Raw genomic sequence first — 15,747 nt, forward strand, 5'->3', positions numbered from 1 at the left:
CTCTGCCTTACTGTAATCTTCTATCGACTAAAAAGAAAAACCAATGTCACCTTAATTTTTTTTTAGCATATTTGTTGCTTACTAGACTATTGTCATTTACAACCTTACAATTTTCTTACTGGCTTTTATTGTCTTTATTATTATTAATAACATCAATGTATATTACCAAAATATTAGTGGTCATGCCTTTGTATCACATTTACATTTAATATTTCTGAAAAAAAAAAAATTTGCTCTCATTTTTCATGTTAGTTGTTTACTAAGCAGTTATTTTCGTCTCTTCCTAAACTATTTTTTTCAACACGCCATAACAATGTCTAGTTTTTAGCGTTACGGGTACTATTTCTTGTATATATACAATTTACTTAATACACAAACCTATTTACATTCTTAATTATGTAGTTCTTAATGGCAATTGGCTCTGTAAAAGCCGGCGCCATACTACCGCCCGGATATGACTTGATACCGTTCTTGGCCAACCTGTCTTTTATTAGAGACTCGCAAAACCTAGCTTTATATTAGTATGCTTTAATAAGGCTCGATACTCTTGTTTTGAAAACACTGCTTTTTTCTCGTATTTCGTTTAAACAATTTCGGCCAAGTTAGAAGGCAAATCGACGCGATTTTCGTGAATGAGTCGGGTACGCTATAGGAACAATAAAATTTCGAAAGAACATCAAGAATTTAGGGACCTTCGCAAGGAACAATAAGGCATTCCTGTCGCTGGGAGCAAACGTAGAGTAACGTAAACACTGTTGTCGCCGATCGCGCGCCATCCGATCTGCTGTCCGAATAGCCGTGACACCGTAAGGCGCCTTCCGACCGCAAAAAGTGTTAGAGGTATGGGAATGTGTTAGTTTAGTATAGCTTGTATGGTGAGAGTGGCGGTGAAGGTGATGGTGACCTGCAGCAGGTCGAGCACGATGTTGTGCACGCCAATGTTGCGAAGCAGGCGCTGCTCGTGCCGGCGCGGCTTGCCCGTGTCGCCGTCGCCGCTGTTGCCTTGGGTGCAGTACTTGATCATGCGCTGCAGTATCTATGTGAACAAAAAAAATTATTTAGTGCACCACGTCCTACAGATGCAACTATATTTATAACGATACGAAACTTAAGAGATTAGTTGTACGAACTTAAAATGTAGGTAATATATATTACAGCTGTTGGATTTCTGGGCGGCTCTTCTCGGCAGACCAGCGTTCCGAGTCTATAGCCGGTCAGAGCCAATATAATCGTCAATTCAAAATCGTATATACTCGTATATGCCTACTTGAATAAAGATATTTTGAATTTCATTCTTTTTCTTCTACACACAATAACCTATATATATATATATATACATACATACATACATACATACATATATATATATATATATATATATATATATATAAGATGGAACGTAGTTACCTCAAACTTCACCGATAGATGGCGCTACTAGTAGAATGACCGGGCATTATAATATTAGTTATAATATATATCCTTAATTAACATACTTATTCAATTTCTCAAATAAATATTTTTTGTACATTTACACATGTTTCTGTTTTGTTTATTTAAGATTTATTCATTTCACATTAGTGTTTTTTTTTCCTATTCCATTATTTTCTCACCCGACTTGTACTGTTTTCATCTTTATTACTATTAATTACGTCTTCAATTATCGTTTTGCAACATTTGAACAAAGCAAGTCTCTCTTTATCGTCATTTATTAGTGAGGCGATACTGCCCTCATTATTTTTTTAGGAGAAGCTCGGAATAGCATTGGAGTCTTCCAAAGGCGGGTTTTTTGGATACTGTATATTTATTGATTCTTCGTGTAGGGTAGGAGTTTTTAGTTTTAGCAGCAACATTTTAAAAAATGCTAATGATATCTGGTAAATTTTGACAAATGACGGTTATTGTGAATAGAAAGACTAAATAAGCAGTTGTATTAAATAAAGTTTTAAGTAAATACGAGCGTGTCACCTTGTATAAAGTATTCATTTTTGACCACAATTCTGATCTCTGGTCATAATTATTATCTGTCCGAGTATGCTTTACAAATATTTTCAGATATAAATGTGCAGTTACCTCTTTAATCTTCTTGTATTCGTTCATGTGGTCGTGTTTTGTGGCACGCGACGTGTCCAGGACGTTGTCCAGGGACGCGTTCCGCTCCAGGACCGCTCCGCCTGGACCAACGGTCCCTTTGAGCTCTATAATTAAGATGTACACACATTTCCATGTTTCTGAACTAATATACCTTTAGTAAATACCATGTAATGTACATTCAATAGAATGAAAGCTTTCTTTTGATAATATTAACACACACATATGTATATGTATATATATATATATATGTTTTATTCTTGTCAGATTATGAAGTTCTAACATTGGAAGTCCAAGAGAGTGAGCTTGAGTACTGGTAGCCCAGAGGTAAGGACTGAGACTTGAAATGGTAGGCGGGTTCGATTACGGGGGATAGAATCTTATATGCTTCAAGCTTGGTCTATTAATTATACAGAATTTCCATTGTAAAACAAATTTTCGGTGGATGGACAGCAACGCCCTCTGTATACCATAATACCACACTGCGATCGCCAATCTGCCTGCCTAGCATAGCGATTATGGTTCACCCTCCATAGATATCTTTGGTACAATTTAATGTTTATAGCTCTGCGCGTTCCTATACGTACAAGTAATACGTGGATTTGCGCGAGGAACAATTGTATATAAACTTTATTATTACACTTTGATTAATAATTGCAATTTAACTAATAATAATTCTTTTACATTTTACTACATTTGCAACATTCATCGGTCATCATCTTGATGAATTTATAATAGTGTTGCCATATATTTTCGCGAAATGCCTACAGACAGCGTTCTAAAGTGAATGGTTAAATCACATATTTCTAATTTTATAATTTTTACACTATATAAACGCACTGTGCAATGTTATATTTAATGCTTTTAAGCAAGAGTGATATAGGGACAACTAAAAGGTCGATCCCTATAAACATAAAATTATTACAAATTGAAATAAATTACGACAAAATTAAGTCTTAATGTACTATATATAACAGTGAATGCTTAAGTGAAGTGATTGAAATTATAGTTTAAGAACTTAGCAGTGATATTCTTGTAATTTTCGGGCAGGCCATTTATATAGAATGAACCACACAAGGGCTGTTAATACCATCTCCAAGTGGACCCCGCAACAAAAATGACCCAGAAAATCCAGAAAGAGACGGCTGGAATGTATAAAGAAAGATCTCACGGGTATCGGAAGGATAACATCTTGGTATACGGTAAAGATAGAGCGAGATGGGAGAGGATAATGAAGGAGGCCAAGACTCAGAAATAATTGTATTGCCAAAAGAAGAAGAAAGAAGAATATTCTTATAATTTGAGACACGAATAGATATGAAACTGTGCCAATCGCCACCACGTTTTCCAATTTTGTCGTCTCTGCCCCCAGTTTAGGATGTTCACTCACCACTGTGATCATCTAGAGCACCAGCGCGGCCCTTGTTGAAGACCCACAGCTCTGACTTCTCAACACTCTGCCGCAGGACGTCCAGGTCCGCCTTAATCTGCTTGTAGGACTCCACGTCCGCGTCCGAAACCAGCAGTTGTACCTAAACACACTTTCATTTTACCAACCAACACAAATTACTTTTCTATTAACTTGTACACTTAATTTTAGTTTGCCAAAACATTACACTGCTAACTGTAATCTCCCGCCAAATTCTATCAAAAATATTCCATACTAAGAAAGGTACTAATATATAATAGCTACTTACGCTATGCAGCAGTAGTCGTGCAATGAAGTGCATCGCCCGCCAGACCACTATAAATGCCAAACACCGAGTGCACTGGTCAGTGTAACATACTCCTGAGTATGCCCCGCGGATGGGTTAAACACGTGTTGAGTAAATTAACGGTGGTAATTGTGTTTCGCATTGTTTACCACACGCGCAATTATCAGCGGGCTGGCGGGCGGTGCACTTCATTGCACGACTACTGCTGCATAGCGGAAGTAGCTATATATTAGTCCCTTTCTTAGTTAGGATGGACTTCCGCAAGGTAACGCCTGGATCTATTAGATAAATATTCCATACTTTACAAATAGCCCCTGGGTCATGATCCGGCAAACGTAGCGTCACATGTTCACCCATAAGGACGGACGACCTTGTTAAGATCCTCGGAAGGCGGAATGTAACTGGCTTCGAATTAGTCCTATTGGAAATCGACGAGGCCTATAGCCAGTACTGGACATTTTAGAGGTCAACTAATAAAGTTTTACCTGTTTAAATGCGGCCAGGACTTCTTGCCTCTGGCTGAAGTGTCGGAAGAGCAAGGCCAGGGCCCCGGAGACAAGGGCCGCGGATGCGCCTTGAGAGCAGAGCTGTAGCAATACTCGCAGCACCATTCGACCGCCGCATCCATCCAGGTCCAACCCGTCCCTGGATTAAGCACCTTATTTTAAAAGATGTAAAGTCTATTTTTGTCCTTTAAGCTTATATAACTGGTCCTTCTATTTTGAATTAATGCTTTCATATCAATGGCATAAACAAAAACATGTTACAAATACTTTAAATAAACTTGCAAATGTAAGGACACAAAATAGAAGGGCCTTGAGATAAAAAAAAACAGCTGAACTGAAGCTAAATGCAAAGTAAAATTCACTTCAAGCCAAACGTGGACGATAATGATCTATGTGCAAGGTTCCTGTCCAGTATGTATAATCTAACACCAACACACGCACACACACAGTTCACTTTTATACGTACACAATGATCACACACACTTCTACGTATACACACGTAACATTACGCATCTTTGAGCGCACACTTGGGAGCAGTAATATATAAGGTTAGGGTGGTTTTGGTTAAAGTAACAAGCTAAAAACAGGCATCACTTCAATAGGTGTTATAACATAGGCTCATGCTGTTAGTTGCGCTAGCTATCACTCAGATCATGCATTGTATAGTTCATCTTACTAACAAATCTACATTTTTTGGAAGACAGCTGTCAGGCACAGTCTGTATCGCTCTGAAATATAAGATACAATTCAAAAATGGAACAAGAAGTTTATAACAGTCCTCCCCATCACCAAAAGCCCAGTGTTAGCACCACCACCTTATAAAACATTCCCAATATATAAAAATTAATATTCAAAGGTTTACCCTACATCTCAAATTTAGCTTCCTATAAAGTAAAAATAGATTTCAAATTAGTAACTACATCTTGTGTTTAATAAAAGTGTTGTTTCTATAGTAAAAGAATTAATGAAGTCTGCAAAAACTATAAATTACCCGGCGTTTGATTTGGCACATCTGAAACGAAATCATCAAATACATAGAATAAACAAACACGATCCCCGTTTGCTTCGCGGGTATAAACCCTACCTTTTGTGAGTGTAATATCATGCAATACATTCTTGGTAATATTTAAGATACCAAGAAAAATATCCGGACAAAATGTTATACGATATACGAGCTTTTGTTTGAAAACATGCATTTTTTGATGAACACCCTTCATCTCTCCTTGTGGGGGGAATTACCTAAAATCCGTTCTTTTCTGACCTCTAATCATCAAAAAGAATAAACCTACTAAATTTCAAATATCTAAACCTTATAGCTCCAAAGACATCACGATGAGTCTGTATACAGCAGATTTTTTTTAATTTACACAAAAGATATTTCCGATGTGCCAAATCAAATGCCGGGTATATTGTACATATGTAATGTTAAAAGAAATATTAAACTATCTACATACTGTGATGTAACTTTTTAAACTAAATGAATTAAGTAAAATATTAAATATATTATACTTATTAAAGTCAATTTGTGTGAAATACTAAAAGTATGATAATATTAGTTCTAAATAGTGTAATGAAAACTAATTACACATTATATTAAAAACGTGATAACAGATTATAAAAGATACTGAAGTAAAGACAGGTTTATTCGGTATTTTTAGAAAGCGAAACACCATAGATATAATAAAGTTTAAAAATTAAATTTATATTAATTATTATGTGTGAAATCCTGGATTTTTGAAATACAAAATATAACTTATTCTGAAACTTAACCTGGTACACCTCATTCAGTTATCACTTGCTACAACAAGACAATACTGGCCTTAAAATAGGCCCATCAATAGTCCTTGCGTATTAATAACACAGTGAATCATAATTTGTAGAGTAAGAAAGACAAGTTCACAGTGACCAGTTGACTTTCGAATGCAACTGAAGATATATCTCCGTTGATACCTTCTTATATGTGTATATTTAAATAGCTTTTTTGAACATATTTAGAGTAAAAAGGGGTAAACTATTAAACAATATTGAATTTCACATTTTATAAGTTATTTATTTTTAATACAGCTTTATATTACCATCCTGTAAATTAAATATGTAACGATAGTTGGCGAAAGTTTAAAGTTAAAAAAGGAGTTTAAATATTTCCTCCGCAAATAACTAATTAGAGATAACATGCATTAGTCACAAACTAAAAGTATCCGATACTGATATATAAACAGATAAAATATGAAGCTCCTTTCCGTTAAAAATTCCCAACTTTTTTTGTGTTACCAAATTAAAAAAACTTTTATTATTAATACATAACAATTATTAATTACCTAGTTACTATATTTTGTAGAAGTTATTCACAAAAATTACGACTTTAGAATAAAGCACTTAAATTAAAACTTTAAAATCCCCTCATAAATTAACCCAAGTAGGTAAGCAGTTGGAATAGTACAGACCTGCAGCTGAATATTCCCTCCGCCTGGAGGCCTATGGCCTCAACGTCAGCCCTGCCGAGGCTGCAGGCCTGCTTGTCTGCCGCCTTCTCGAATTCCTTCTTGAATATCGACAGCAAGCAGCTGATGCGGTAGTCGAGTCGTACATCCAGTATAAACTGCGCCAATGGGACAACATTAAATTTCGGAATGAATCCAACTCACACAACACTATATATAGATACAAACACGTGTATTGATTGATGTACATACACCCGAAACTGCCCTCTCCATCATGTCTCCCATCTTCATCCAAACGTTGTCCGGTAGAGATCGCCTCGAGCGATAACACCGCCTATTCTAACTCGTATGAATTGTATCTTCTTTTTATTTTAGTTATTATCTATGACGTACAAAATAGTGTAAATAACATGGATCCAACTCAGATACCAACAAACTACGAGATATACGTCCAATACTCCTCAGCATCTAAAGACGAAAGTCCACAACCAATGTGTGTTACAAGTGATGATTTTCATCCACGCAACGTGGAACTTCGGGCATCAGTGCCACGGTCGCTCAATTAGCTACTGTAAGGATCATCAGAAATGAGGAGATCAGTAAAAGCCTAGCAGACCTTTGGAGAGTTGGAAGCAGAACTGGGCAGGTCACATAGTGGGCAGAATAGAAAGCCCGCTTGGATCTTTGGCTTCTGAAGTAAAAATCAAAGACAAGCGCAACGCAGAACTTTGATCTACAAGGTGGACACGACTTACACCTTGAGATAACTGGACGAGGAATGTTTTTAACTAGTCATTTTTTAAATCTATGGGTAGGCATATGTATGTCCAGCAGTGGACAACCTTAGACAAGTCCAGCTAGTTCTTATTATAGCATCATTGGGTACAGAGCTTCCACTGACCTGCAGTATCTCTATGATCTTGAGCTTGGTGTCCATAACGAGCGGGTGCTTGCGTGCCAACGCGAGTGCCGACGGACTGCGTTGCACGCCGGTGTTGTTGCCGCTGCCCACAGCCTGTTTTAAACGGGTTAATAATACACTTTATCTTATGTCTAACTTGTTTACAAACTTATGTACAGTGGTGAGAAGGAAAGATATATTGCACTAGGTTATTAAAAAAAATGTTATTATAGAATAGCCAAAATCAAGGATGAACAACACGCGGCCCGTTAAACATATTTTTAGCGACCAAGCATTTCTATAATTGAATTTATTTTATCGACTTTCCGCAATCAATTCGCAAAAAATAGTAAAATTAATTACAATATAATGGTAGTAACAACTAAACTGGAAAATTTTTATGACGGGTTACGATCATACGATGTTACAATTTTGAAAATGATATATCTTTTAGTAAACATCCAAACTTTTTATCTAACGTGAGACGTGATAAATTTCTGCTTTTGACTGAAAATTCAAAGCCAATGATGTCTCTCTTCGGAAGTTCGTACATTTATGAAAATTTATTTTCAATTAATCAAAAAAACTGCCTACGTGTAGCTATCTTGTCAATTCCGACTAATATTGATCAGCTATAGATAAAGTTTTGTAAATGATCAATAAGTGGCACTTTACGTGAGGGCCGCACTTAAACGTTTTAAACTCGCTTTTGATTAAAAAGGTTGTAAACTCCTGTACATAACGAATTTGGGATTTTTTTTAAACATGATAACTTTAAGCAAGTAAATAAAATAATACATATTTCAAACTTACAATGTGGAAATGGAATAAAACGGCTCGGAAGTTGCATACTTAAGTTTAAGTATACACAGTGGATCACAAAGGTGTTCGAATTTCAAGATCTAATTGCTACACAGCAATGTTACGCAACTTCTTCCACAACTGGATAATTTAGAAACCTATTACAGGATCTTGTTTCAACAAGATGCCGCGAAATCGCATAATTTCAATAAGTTTTTAGCAGTTGTAAACGAAATCTTCAGATGCAAACTATGGCATGAAATTCGAACATAGACTTGGTGGGTTGTTAATACCTGGCTAACATTACTATCATTTTGGAAAGCGTTAGTACCGACGGATTAGTGAAAGAAACTGTAGCAATGCTTCTATCTGGAATGATCTGGGGTTGGCGACCCCGGTGATATACGACCTCGATTCCGACCAGACCAGCCGGTTTTCGAACGACTGTAGTCAATATTGTCTCATGATATCTACATGTTTTATTGATGATTACATCTCTGTAAATCTATACCGACGCGACCATTTTTTATGGCCCCGTTTTTGGAACACTTCGTACCAATCATGGGACGACAGGGACAATATTCTTTTCTCTCTCTTCTTTAATTCGTCTCAATATTTTTCACTAGTTCTACTTTTTTCTACCACATTCTCTTTCGTTCCTTTCCAAACCTCATTAACTTTCATACATCGCTTCTCATCCTTCGCCATTCTTCCTGAACACTGCGGTTTTTTAATACTTATTTTATTTTTAATTAACAATTACTTACACTCTTATTTTTTAAATTCTTGCTTTTCTAATTATATCTATATTTATATATCACATGTTTCCTGCTTTATTCATCACCCGACTATTTTGTTTTATTGATTTTTATAACTTTTTATCACCTTCCGGCAGTACTCCAGGAAGTTCTGGCGGCTTCCCTCTTGGTTCACCAATGAGACGATATTTTCTTCTATTCTTTCCTGTAACCGAAACTGGTATTCTATTCTTAACGCGCTAAATACTGGGCAGCTGGTGATTAGATGCGCTACAGTCTGGTCAACTGCTGGGTTACAGGTGTCCTTGAGTTTAAACCTTTACAGGTACTCAGCGCATTTCTTGTGCCCCATGAACATCTGGACCAGAACCATGTCCAGCTCAACTTGGTGAAGTTCTTGATCACGATACGACGCTTAAAAAATGATATTGGGAGCTACGATGTCTGCCAAGCTAATTGAACCTTGTTTACTCACGTTCCGTGCCACCGGGCCCAAGGTGATGGAAGTCATCACAGCGCCCATATCGCCGATGCTACGTAGCACCCCGCCTTCGGCTGTGGGCAGACATTATAAATACCTTATGTAACCTTTGTCCGTGTATTTTTATGAAACAGCATATTGACATTGGAAATTAAAACTTAATCCGTAAACAATAAGGTACAAAATCAACCACCAACAACATATACAACCAACCACCGAAACAATTATATTATAATGAATGTGAATAAACTATACATACATATACGCACACATTATATATATAAAGAAGATTCGTTTATTGAATAATAAGCATTAACCACTAAAATACTTTTAAAATGCAATTATAAATACGCAAATGGTTGTCCAATAATGTTAATACATTTTGCTATCAAAACTGATATAGCTAGTTTTTCACGGTGTTTGGTAAATACACTATGGACGTCCCCTATTTTGTTTTTATTGTATGTGCGAGTGTTTGTGCGTGCCCATGTGTCATTGTTGATTATACACTTACGTTTTGTTAATTCCATTTCTTGGGCTGCTTGTAAAAATTAAAATAAATTCAATGTAATTTTAAAATACACTAATGTGTAATGTCTACATTGTCATGTAATAAATTAAAAAAAGTTAATCTTATTGCATAATTATATTATTGAACGTAGGATTTTTTAGAGCTAATATAACTTGGAATCAAATAGATCTACTATATTAAGAATATTATGAATGTAATCACATAGAAAAAATTCGTATAAGTTTTTCGTGTGTTCTCAGATCAAGGCGCGTTTTGAACCTCCATAGCCTTAAGTTAAAGGTTTCTTTTATAGGTAAAATTTATCTGTTCTAGTTTATATCTAGTACATGTCTAATTGGGTTCTTCTAGCATTTTTCTTAAAGTATACATTTTTCGTTAAGTAAATGATACTAATATTAATAAATAATAATAATAAATGATCCATAGTGAAAAACAATATTAATACATGACAAAATGATCCGACTTGATAATAATTTTTAGTTTATTTTTATGTACTGTTAAGACGTTTATCAATATACAGAAACAACTTAATTTATTTAATATATATTTTTAAGGAACTTAGCAATATTGTTTTGGGAAATTTCTAATCCAATAAATATATATATATATATGTACTTAATATACAATATATTAAGTATATATTTATATCAAATTAGAAATAGAAGATCCACAGAAGAACCTAGATCACCCACTCACGTAGCTCGAATAATTGTTAGTCTGAAGTTACAGTAGGTACTTCGCTCATACAATCGACTGCCGTCGGGGCTGACGGTCATTAATTACAACGAGCCTGTAGACACATCGTGGGTAGGTATCTCACCAGGTGGACCGATGACATAGTCAAGGTTGTAGGAAATCGCTGGATGCGAACAAGACCTGTCATCTTAGGGATAGGCCTAGGACTTGCAATAGGCATCTATCGGGTGAAACGATGACAACGATTGGAACATTTTTTTACCGCTACCCTTGTAGCTCTTTTTATTAATACTATAATAAAGTTAAAAGCTATATATTACTTACATTCTACTTCCCCGGCGAGAACGCTAGTCTCGTTGAGCAAGTCCATAGCGGTAACGCAATCCAGGATGCTGAGCAGAGTCTTCGTCAGGCGTAGCAGGTCCATGAAGCTGTGCAATTAAATTTTTTTTGTAAAAAGGATAGTTTAAAACATGCTTCAACTTATTTTCACAATTACTGCGATCTATGCCCTTGTGAATATAAAAAAATTGCGTATTTTTATTTAAATAAAAAGTGTATTATACAATTCATTATACACGATAGAAAGTATATACATAGCTGCAAGACAACTGAGTAAAAAAGCACAATGGGCGGTCTTATAACTCAATGTAATTTCTTCCAGACCACCATAGTATGGAAAAGCAGAAAAACACGTAGCGGGTAGTTAATGTGTACTTATAAACATGCATACACTTATGCATATATATACTTATACATTTATCGATATATGTTTATATAAAATATTTACAAATATTAGGTGGACCGTAAAGTAAAGTCGCCTTCTTAAATTGAGTTCACACGACTACATTTTTAACAAGTTTTTATTTCTAATCAACAATATATACATCTTCGTTATCGACAACCTTTTGCCATCTACAAATTTTCAATGACGGAGCGGTAAAAATCAGACGGTTTTTCTATAAAATATGTCGACTAAAACGACATTACTTACCGTTACCCCTAATACAATAGGTAATAGAAAAATCTAATTAAATTGGATCGCACTTAAGAGAGAATAGAGAAACAGAGGAAGAGAAAAAAAGGGATAAGAGGTAATATAGGAGTAACAGTTGTGTAAGCATTTCTTAATCATTTTCTTAAAAACTTTACTTTTTTGGCCGTAAGACAACTTCATGTTTATTTATAAAATTATTTAGTTTATTTATAAATTTATGAGATTCTACCATTTATTTACTATTTAATTTATTTCCCATTAAGGTCACCGAATTATGAAAAGAGTTAAAATATTTACCTATCGAGTCCGCTAAGTTGAACTTAGAATATTATTTGGTTACACACAAGACTATACGGACCTTTTAAATTATATTATTAACTAAATTAATTATGCTGAACCTATTTAACCGTGCAGTATTTGATAAATATAATAGTTAAATTTCTTTATTGAAAATTCATAATTTATTATTATATAGCATACACATGTATATATAAGGTCGTGGAAAAAGCATTTATAGCATTTATTATGTATTAAATTTTTGGTATAACAACACCTAACAAATAATGACTGACTAATATTAAATCTTTTATTACCTGTAGAATCCGAAGTATATAAGCTCTCTGGCCAGTTTGACCACTTCGAAGGTAAGCTTGTTCTGGTCGTGGTCGCTAAAGTACCAGGTGCTATTGACCACGTTGCACAAGTAGTTCTCCACGAAGTCAATGGTTTTGGCGAATTGCGCCTTCACCATTTCTCGCGTGCCGTCGGGTCCACCCTTTACGCATTGGTAACTGAAAGTAGAATTCAAATTTAAAATATATTTATTTAAGTAGACATTTACTTTCACTTTTTTAATAGTTTAGCTTCTCCGATCGTTTTCGAAATGGGGACTCTCTTTTTGTCGAATTTTCTCCTCTCTATCACCAAATTTCATTCCAAACTTTTATTTGCTAATCTTCTTACATCTTATTTCTTTTTATTGTATAACTTATTATTGTTTTACAGCAGTATTAGAATATGTGACTAATGAATTGTTAATTATTTTACATAAGTAGTAAGCAGCAATACGTTTGGAATGACGATCAAGTCAGAACCCGCTAGAAACACAACAGTTGTTCTTTTTTAATGAAATTTAACAATGTCTCATGTATATATTATATTAATTCTGCAAATGAGTTGACAAAACCAAGTTTTATATGACTCAATTGATTAAAACACTTTAATGTCATAATAAGTTGTATCTAATGATTATTTATTTAATAAAATACTAAAATAAAATTACTTTTATGTATTTTTATAATATTATATTTCACTTTTGAAAAAAAATAATATTTGATCTAAGTTTCTACATTAAGAAGCATAAAAGCTAACAAAGCTCATATCACTATTTCTAGAGTTCACGAAAGTTATCACCAGTTATATGTGACAGTTAACGTTAAGACCACAATGATGACCAGTCTTCCGCTGACCACTCGAGAACCTTTCGCCCCCAACGTCCGACGGTTGCATGACGGTGCCCCGCCTACGCGGCAGCGTTCTGCTGCGGATGATTAAATCTCACAGCAAAGCTTCTTATAAAGCCCAGCGTAAACGATCACGTCTCAAATTCATTAGTCCAGCAGAACACATTGGTCAAAGACCTTCGTATTTGCCTTAACGCTCATAGGGGTTAAAACCGCCACTAAGGACTTCTTCCTTGGTGTCCTGTTCTACTGGTTGGTATTAACAGATTAGAGACGAGGTTATGTGATGTTTGTAACTAACTCGTGCACGTGAATGCGGTCGCAGACGTCGCTCCAGAGGCGCGCGTACTTGACGGGCGTGACGGGCTCCTGCGGGTCGCGGTCCACGTGCAGGTGCAGCATCAGCCGGCAGAACGAGGCGCGCAGCTCCTGCGACAGCGTGTCGTCCGCCATGCATCTGTAATCACACGCGCACATACGCATTGTCTCTTCATATACAGCGTGATTGGATACAGATGTAAAGGCTTTAAAGAGGGTATGGTACAAACTATCTAATAATCAATGATTTTAGAAATAATAAATAACGTAATGATCATATAGAAACAAAAAGCGTTTCCAGGTTAGATTTCTATTACTGGTTTTATTCAGCTGCATTGATAATGATGACAATGTAATAAATTTAATTTTTTTTTTATAGAAATAACAAAAAATCGAAAGGTTAAAAGTATTTACGCTTATAAATTTTTAGATAATTACTATTCTTATTTTTAGTTAGTTTAGTTACTTAGTCTAGTTAGGTATTTTTTCCGTCATAACAATAATGGTATACAATTAGTCCACAACAGTAAGACGTTGCACTTAACATTGTAATACATAAATCTACACTCCTATTACACTTGGTATTTCTTAAGAGATAAAAACAGGTGTAAGGAGAAAATAGCTGACACAGTTGAAGTGATGTCCACTGTAGCCTCAAGGTTTTGGAGTGAAGCACCATGGAACAGCAAGCGCAGATGACCTTTTGCGTGTCATAGGAAGGCGATAGATGATGACCGCCTTCCTATTGGAAATCTATGGGAGATGCATATGTTCAGCAGTGGACACTGTAAAAATATTAATAGTCACCTTAATATCAACTTGATGTGCAACTGCGTGGACAGGCTGTTCAGCGCCAGGTATTGCCGGTTGAGGCACATGTTAGAGAACAGGTCGAGCTGGTGGCGGTAGTAGTCGAGGATAGCAGCCGCCTCGCAGCGTGGATCCTGTCGGGCGTCTGCCACCAGTTCCGACAGCAGACGCGAATTCTGCAAGTACATTAATATCTCGATACAATATGAATTTTAACATAAGTACAAACACTAGTATCTTTATGGTTGAAATATAAAAGTGATTGATTATATTTATAAAAGTTTTAAGGGATGAATGTGTAGCTCGTTTGTCTGTTTTAAAGCCTTTATACCTGTTTCTAATCGCTTTGTATAAAGTGATCACTCAGTAATATATAGCACTAATTTATTTTTTCTATTCAACTGCGACAAACGACGACCTATAATTATTTTTAATAAACAGTAATCTTCATTTCGAATGCTTATTCTTACTATATTATCATAACCTTACTTATTGTTTGTGAAACGGTTTATTTCTGAATAGTATGTACCATATATTAATTAAGCTTAACGTTAATTCATCTAAGGCTTCTACTCCTCTAACCAATCATCCTGTATGACAGAACACGTGAAAATTTAAAATGGGAGAATTCAACTATCATTAGTGTCTAATGACTAAAGCGACCATGAAAATGGTTTTCATACCAATGGACATATTCGTAAGTGCAGCTGCACTTACATACTTATAAACACACTTTACTGACTTGAAGGTTTGAAGCTAATTCTGTTTTATTGGAAAGAACATAGAAGGCACCATATGGCAGGACATCTATAAAGATCTAAGGTCTTCTGGTCACCTTGAGTGGACATCCTATGCTGTGCTTGCCTGTTCATGGTATCCACTCCAGAACCTCAAGGTCACAGCTGCCATCTGTTTAGCGAGCTATATGGCTTGCCCACCACTAACAGGCGATCCGCTCATTTATAGAAAAAACCCATCTACCACAGTCCTTTAATATTAAAAATGGTGCTCGATGATGCAACAAGTGGTTTATTAAATGTAAATTATATTTTTATTTTGTTTATCTATTTAACCATGTTTATTAAAAAATAAACTGTTTATATCTTATAATACTAACCTTTTTATTGTTCCATAAAAGCATCACTTCGTCTGCCACCGTGATCTTTTGAGATTCATCTTTTTCCGAACTGTTCATGTATTTTGTTGAAACCAGTCTGAAATTAAAGATAGTTAATATTAT

General features: G+C 35.4%; 1 protein-coding gene across 1 annotated transcript in view; it reads right to left on the reverse strand.

The window, feature by feature from the left end:
* The window catches only part of Itpr (Inositol 1,4,5,-trisphosphate receptor), a 118,154-nt gene that overhangs the window by 37,815 nt on the left and 64,592 nt on the right, over positions 1-15,747 (reverse strand). The window contains exons 17-29 of the mRNA XM_068768679.1: positions 15,625-15,721; positions 14,505-14,683; positions 13,681-13,836; positions 12,510-12,707; positions 11,244-11,350; positions 9,686-9,765; positions 7,652-7,765; positions 6,754-6,908; positions 4,990-5,037; positions 4,289-4,448; positions 3,479-3,620; positions 2,071-2,195; positions 905-1,036 (exon numbers count right to left, since the gene is read on the reverse strand). Coding sequence (XP_068624780.1) covers positions 905-1,036; positions 2,071-2,195; positions 3,479-3,620; positions 4,289-4,448; positions 4,990-5,037; positions 6,754-6,908; positions 7,652-7,765; positions 9,686-9,765; positions 11,244-11,350; positions 12,510-12,707; positions 13,681-13,836; positions 14,505-14,683; positions 15,625-15,721 — 1,693 coding nt within the window. The remainder of the gene's footprint in view (positions 1-904; positions 1,037-2,070; positions 2,196-3,478; positions 3,621-4,288; positions 4,449-4,989; positions 5,038-6,753; positions 6,909-7,651; positions 7,766-9,685; positions 9,766-11,243; positions 11,351-12,509; positions 12,708-13,680; positions 13,837-14,504; positions 14,684-15,624; positions 15,722-15,747) is intronic.

Source organism: Battus philenor, unplaced genomic scaffold (assembly GCF_028537555.1).
Source record: "Battus philenor isolate CCGP_79_NKW_IND1 unplaced genomic scaffold, ilBatPhil1.0.hap1 SCAF_26, whole genome shotgun sequence".
NCBI classification, from domain to species: domain Eukaryota; kingdom Metazoa; phylum Arthropoda; class Insecta; order Lepidoptera; family Papilionidae; genus Battus; species Battus philenor.